We start from the raw sequence: 6,920 nt of genomic DNA, 5'->3' as shown, positions 1-6,920 counted from the left end.
ATACTTTTAGTTGTTACGAGTATAGTGTCTTTCTATTCATGCTCTCAATTGACATATTGCCTAACTTAAATAAGCAAAAGTAAATACCTTTTGTACCTCATGTATATTGTTGCTTGAGAACCTAACCATGGTCTTAAAAGATAAAAATAATGAAGCAGAAGCCTTCAACAGATAGCTTAACTCTCGCACTTCTATTCAAACAATACACACAATCACACAAGCCACTCACAACGCACACACCTAACACTAACAATAAATGACAGATCCAGGAAAAAAAACAAAAGATGCAATGAAAAACATGGCTGCATGATGGGAAGAACGCGAGCGAAGACATCAAGCATAAAAGGCTATAATTTTGGCAAGACAAACACATATGAAAGTCGAAAATGCTAATATTTTGTAAAATGTCCTTGCATTTACCATGTAAACCCAATAGTACTTAACTAGATGATGAAGGGCTACTTGGGTATTATGCAACACATTACATGTAGGACTCGAATGTTTGTCAATATGTAAGAACACTATGCAGCATATATTAGCATATAATTAATATGGACATGATTTAAGTGTCAATAAATTATATCTATGTAAGTGCTGTGTTCGTCACCATTTTACAACCCAACCATGCTGCATCGCGGCGGGTGATCTCCTAGTATATATATATTTATGTATATATGTATATATATATGTGTGTGTATATATATATGTGTATATATATGTGCCCCGGCCGGTCGCCTGGGTTGTTTGATTCCCATATTTTCTTGGTAGTTTCTTGATCGCCGACTTGAATATTAATGTCTCGGACATCGACTGATACAACAATCCCATAGCAAGATTGTTTCAAACCAGTGACTTCCCATACTTTGGAATACAACGTAAAGTCTTCACATGTAGGGGACTAAACACTAGAGTTCGTGGGTGATAGCATCGGGCATTGAGCTAATGACAATCCAGATGCTTTACCTTCGGTGAGAGATGATTGCCTCCCATATATTACCTTCTTTGTGAATATGTTAACGGTGTGGTTAGATTCATTGTACGAGTCGGTTTCGATCAAATCGACTTGTTCGATCGATTGACTGGGCAACAAAAGAACCTCAAAAAACCGATTTACCTTATTTGTACCCTACGGGTAGGGTCGGGTACGGATTCAGGTATTAAAAATCCGGGTATTAAAAAAACCGGTTCTGGAATTTTATTTCGGGTCCGGTTCCGGGTTCGGGTTTTTTTTTGCACCTCTACCTTATGGGCTTCTTCTTACCTTATTTTGGGTCACACACCATTGTGTTATTTTCTTTTCATATATTTATATCTATACATGTATTAGTATCATTATTTTTACTACGTGCTATTATCAATTATATTACTCTTGAACTTTGGTTCCCTCTTATATTCTCTCATACATATGTGTTTTAGAGCTGAGGGTCTCACTGGAAGCCACATCTCAATCCTATTGGATAGAGGTACGGTGTGTCTACATCCCATCTCCCTAGATCCTACTTATAGCTTTGCTATTGGTGGGATTCCACTGAGTATGATTGATTGATATATATATATGATCAAACCCTACCTTGTAATTTATAATGTAATCGAAACTTGTCAAAAAGAAAACTACAAAATCCTATTTTTTCCCTTAATGGGCTTAACTGCCCCTTCTTATATATCCAGGCCAAGCCCCATATGGGCTGAGTCGCGAATTTTTCGGGCCTTCACATTTTATAGCAGATACGATCCTCAAGTATTTGACGTACGATACTAAGCTTTATATCTTTTTTTCAAATAAGAAATGGGCTTATAATCTTATATTGTGTTTTCCTTTCTAAGAATATAAACCAAGTTTATTGGGCTCATTACAAAATATGAATCCATATGCACTAATGACTATAAATGTTATCTACAATATAGATAAACGAAGATATAAAAATCCTATGTGTCGCGATGTGGTCGCTCTCCCTTTTTTTGGAGTCACCAGATTTGCTTGATTTTTAAATAGAGGCTTCTCATGCATTTGACCCGAATTCATGGGTATGGGTCTTACCAAACCCAGATATTCCTTAAACGGGTTATAACATCTCATTAAATTAAAAATTTATTCTCACCAAATTATTGATGTAAAAATCCTATAAAATAAGATATAATAAAAAATAATATCTTATTTATTTTAAAAAAGATATATATATTATTTAAATTAAAAAACCAATTTGGTAGTAAAAAAATAAACGGGTCTTGGGTCTCATCAAACCATAAGTATATTATTAACTTTCATAAATATTATTTATAATTAAAAAACCAATTTCATAGTAAAAAATAAACGGGTCTTGGGTCTCATCAAAACCATATAGCTTTTAAATCGGGTTATAACATCTCATTTATTTGTGAAACAATTTATCATCAAACCATAAGTATATTATTAACTTTCATACAATTAAAAAAATAAATAAATATTATAACAAACAATATAAAACAACCCCCGTAATACGGGGGATAAAAACTAGTTACATGTATACTCTTATAAAAAAACATATAGGTGCAGATTTTAGCTGCATTATGTTCTTTTATACAACACACTTATCTCTTATCATACAATATATAACTTCGCGAGGAGAATATATGCTGTTATTATAGTACAAAAACCATACCAGAATTCAGTATTTTACCAGCAATGCCTCGAGTCTGGTATTTCTTGCAGCATGTTTTAGTTTCTCTAGTGCAACAAGTCCAATCTGTCGCACACCTTCCCTCGACAAGCCTATTCTGAAATGTCACTCAAAGTCAGATTTTTTTTTCTTTTTTTTTTTACTTTTTGTGCAAGTGGAAATGGGCAGGGTCAGGTTGACCCGAAAACCTTTCTGTCAAGTTTATTTTAAAACTATTAGGGTGCCAAATGAGATATTTTTTTTATTTAAAAATTAATATAACTCTTTGTGAATAATATAAGAATAAAGTACAGTTTTCGTGCTTCAGGTATATAGCAAATTTCACTTTTCATTCTTAGGGGTGTTTGGGATTCCTTATGAAAACTCATTAGAACTTTCAGTAATAAGTTACGTAATTACAACTTATTAACTTTTCCCTCTCACACCTAAAGCAATCCCAAACACCTTATCAATTTTCAAGCTAATAAGTTATAAGTTGGTAAAAATAAGCAATCCCAGACACCCCCCTTAAACTAAGGAAATAACATAAATCATCCTTTTTGTTCGTTTGTTGTTACAGTTTACGTCCTTTCCACTAATAAACGTGAGTTTTTTCTGTTAAGTTCAGTCATGACTCATGGCGTCATGTACCTAGCATACAAAGGCATTTCCGTCTTTTTCAGATAACATTTTTAGTAGGTCTAACGGGGTGTTTAGGATTGCTTATTTTCACCAACTTATGACCTATTAACTTTTTGAAAAGTTAAAAGGTGTTTGGGATTGCTTATGATGTGAGGGGAAAAGTTCCATAAGTTACAACTTTGTAACTTATGACTCTTTGCAACTTATGACTTATGGAAAAGTCATTAAGAGGACAAAATAAGGAAATTCCAGTTTTATGGGGGGCAAAATAAGAAATGAAATTTCCTTAAAAATTTCCTTAAAGGAATCCCAAACACCCCCTAAGTTTTACCAGTTTCTGTTAGTGACTTATTTCCGTAGTTTAGGAGGTCTAAGTTTTACCCGTTTCCTTTTCTATAACATGTTTTGTTTTACTCATTAACTTAAACACAAGTTGAATTGTCAGATTCATTAGTAAATGAATTGAAACAGCAGACTGATTATAAATATTTATTTAATCTTTTGAACATGTTCAAACAAAGCAGTATTACCTTTTGCCAATTTCCTCCCAAGTAAGGCATTCATTTTCAAGACCATAATAAAGACGGATAATAATCTGCTCTCGTTGCCCGAGACTCACGGTAATGAGCTTGTTCACTTCATCCTAAAACATCAAGAGCAAATCATTGTTTACTTCTACATGCAGTTCACTATGTAGGGCCCACAAATAGATGACCGGTTCTGGTCAAAACAGGCTAACCCGGGCCCACAAACATGTGAAATACCTTAAGAGCTTTTTCACCTACTCCATGCCAAGGGTCATTCTCCATGCAGTTATCTGCAATATCCTGTGACGGTTTTTATAACACCCGTTAAAAATATAATTAAGTTCCACAGTTTAATGAACGTTAATATGATATATGATGAAAAGGAGCTGATATTTGACTTACATTATCAAGTGTTTGCCCAGGTTGACCCCTATCAAGTGAGAAAACCTTAGTGATTGCCTACATTGATTATCAATTCATATTTAACATTAAAAAAATGCAAAATTAACTGCATAAATACGCGTTTGTAAAACCCATTAGGCCGTTAGTACCTGTGTCGCGTTTATAACTTTCTTGCTAGATATATTTAAGCTTTCTGCAATTCTCTATTGGATCAAATGCCACAAAAACAAAAAACAAAAAAAAAATCAGTCAAATTGTTGGCATTGTTTTACTATGTTTTACTAACTTACATCAACTGATGGGTTCATTCCTTGCTCTTTTAATTTGATTTTGGCATTTCTGATAGCACTCTGTCTTTCATGCAAATGAGTAGGCAATCTTAGCACTTTAGAGTTTTCCATTAACGCCCTTGAAACACCCTGGAATTATAAAGTCTGTTTATGAAGGAATATTCAATGCTATAAGAACCTATGTATTATACATTATTCACCTGTCGTATCCACCAATAAACGTAGGTAGAAATCCTGAAACCTCTGGACGAATCATATTTTTCTATACCGCGAAGTAGTCCAATTAGGCCTCCCTACACAGATATTTGCAGTATATTATGTAAAATAGATAATGCATACTAATCATAGCATTTAAGATGAGTCTAGTAACCTGAATAAGGTCAGCCATTTGAGCTCCCATATTATCATATTTTTGTGCAATTGACATTACTAAGCGAACATTGCTTAATGTGAGTTTCTGTCTCGCCAAAGTGCATTCAATCTGTCTTGTTCTTAACTCAGTTCGGGAAATCCTCATGGAAGTTGCAAGTTGCTCTTCTGAAGGTTCATATCCCAGTTTTTTCTTCAGTCTGCAAATTACATATTCAGTAAGTTCTGGAAACATATTTCAAACATATACAATCATTCAAATTCCTGTGTACACTGCTGATACTATCGGGTTATAGCCTTGTAAACGAACCAAACAAACACGAACAACTAAAGGAACGGGGTTTTCTTGTTTTTTTTCGTTGTTAAGGATATGAACACGTTCATGTTGGTTTATGTTTATTCATTAGTAAATGAACGGTTCACAAACGTATATGAACAAACATAACTGAACATAGATGAACGAACATAACTGAGCTAAAACCAGTTGAAAGTAATCTGAACAATGTGTTGGAAAGAGCTATTAAATCTAGACTAAGTAGTAATGGGTCAAAACAATTTAAATGAAGATATTCACGAAAGTATATAGACAACCTTAAACAAACATAGATGAACCAAAATGAACAAACACAAAAGAACTTAAATGAAGGAACATAAACAACCTTAAATGAACGAACGAGACATGCGTTCGTGTTCGTTTAACTAAAGTAACAAATATTTTTGTTAAATTTCACTCACTTAGCAAATAAACGAACTTCCTAATGTACAGTTCACGAATTGTTCACCGAACAAAATTTCAAATATTGAGTAGATGAAAGCATAAGTTACCTTGATTTCTGCTCTTCCAAGAGTAAACCGACTTTAATTTTCTTCGATAGAACGTTCACCTCTGAGTGAGTCAACAACACCTCATTTTTTATACCTTTAAATTGATTTTGAAGAAGGTCTGTATCAATTGAAGATTTCAAAAGCTCAACTGAAACATCTTTGTTAACAGACAAACATTTTTTTAACTTTTCTCTAGCATCTATTCTCCGCCTTCTTGCTGATATCTGTGAGCCTGTGACGTGTATCTTTTTGCTGTTTTTTTCTGTGTTTATATTCCTTTCAGTTGAAATTTTCCATTGTTTCTCAAGCAAAGACTTTTGTAAAAGCAGTAAAGCTTCAACTGAAAGTTCATGTTTGGGGCCTTGGGTTTCGAAATGATCAATTATACGAACACGCTGATCTGTGCAGCTTGAAACATTTGCATCAGTAGCAGCATGATTAGCATTTAGGGGTTGTTTATCTCGGTTGGATATAGGACTAGGGTTGTAGTTTGATGACCTCTTTGCGGTAATCACATTCTTAACGAAAACAAATGTGAAGCCGTTGTTATCAATCCTGCAGGACAGCTTATCGGTTGTATCTGCGTAAAAAGAGTAAGAAGCCAACAGCCTATTTCCTGTACTTAGCTCAATTGTAGTTGTGTACATCATACTATAGTCGAATTAGCATGACATACCAGGAGAATAATACTGTTTTTGTATTGAAACCATGACACACTTGCTCTTTCAGGATTACGCCCTGTTTACAAGAAAACAGAAGATGAAGCTTCAATTCAATCCCCCAAATTGTTGTGGCTCATTAACATAACATATATAGTGTTGTAACTGTTGAAAATCCCAAACTAAAAACACAGAGTCAGTTTATCTGAATCAATAATATTGGTGGTTGTTCAAATTGTAGGCCATCTTTGTTTCGAATTCATCAAGCAAGTATACTTATGTAGATGAAGAATAATGCTATGGCAATTAGTTACAGTGCGTGGTAACAATATAACAAACGATTTGGGAATTATAGACTGAAACTGAAACAGTCAACATGGTGAGATTATTTATACATTAGAAGAGAAAAAAAGAGTACGGAAGTTAATTTCGACATTACCGATGGAGCTCCTGCTAAATGCTAATGAGAGAGAGATGATGAATTGATGATATTGATAATAACCAAGCATGTATGTATGTATATTATGTTTTGAGTGAGTGAACCTGATCGTAGTGATGTATCAACTTCTG

At 34.0% G+C, this 6,920-nt stretch overlaps 1 protein-coding gene across 1 annotated transcript; it reads right to left on the bottom strand.

Annotated features, from left to right (window-relative positions):
• Positions 1-2,534: 2,534 nt before the first annotated feature.
• On the bottom strand, positions 2,535-6,371 carry LOC143591623 (RNA polymerase sigma factor sigA-like). The gene is made up of 9 exons (XM_077071775.1): positions 5,692-6,371; positions 4,868-5,066; positions 4,698-4,790; positions 4,498-4,626; positions 4,357-4,410; positions 4,208-4,264; positions 4,043-4,105; positions 3,809-3,921; positions 2,535-2,754 (listed from the first exon to the last, which is right to left on the bottom strand). Exons 1-9 carry the CDS (start codon positions 6,339-6,341, stop codon positions 2,646-2,648), a joined length of 1,467 nt encoding a protein of 488 aa, XP_076927890.1. The 5' UTR covers positions 6,342-6,371; the 3' UTR covers positions 2,535-2,645.
• Positions 6,372-6,920: the final 549 nt, after the last annotated feature.

Source organism: Bidens hawaiensis, unplaced genomic scaffold (genome assembly GCF_021521415.1).
Source record: "Bidens hawaiensis isolate Kalapana, Puna unplaced genomic scaffold, B.hawaiensis_p1.1 tig00039953_1, whole genome shotgun sequence".
Classification (NCBI taxonomy): Eukaryota; Viridiplantae; Streptophyta; class Magnoliopsida; order Asterales; family Asteraceae; genus Bidens; species Bidens hawaiensis.
Note: the sequence above shows the minus strand (reverse complement) of the source record. Positions and strands in the feature narration are given on the sequence as shown.

Bases quoted from the DNA above. Each gene is read 5' to 3' on its own strand.
- LOC143591623 (XM_077071775.1), bottom strand. From the start codon at position 6,341: ATGATGTACACAACTACAATTGAGCTAAGTACAGGAAATAGGCTGTTG. The intron at 4,265-4,356 runs GTACTAACGGCC...TAATCAATGTAG, and splicing joins AAGTTATAAACGCGACACAG to GCAATCACTAAGGTTTTCTC. The intron at 4,106-4,207 runs GTAAGTCAAATA...AAACCGTCACAG, and splicing joins CTGGGCAAACACTTGATAAT to GATATTGCAGATAACTGCAT.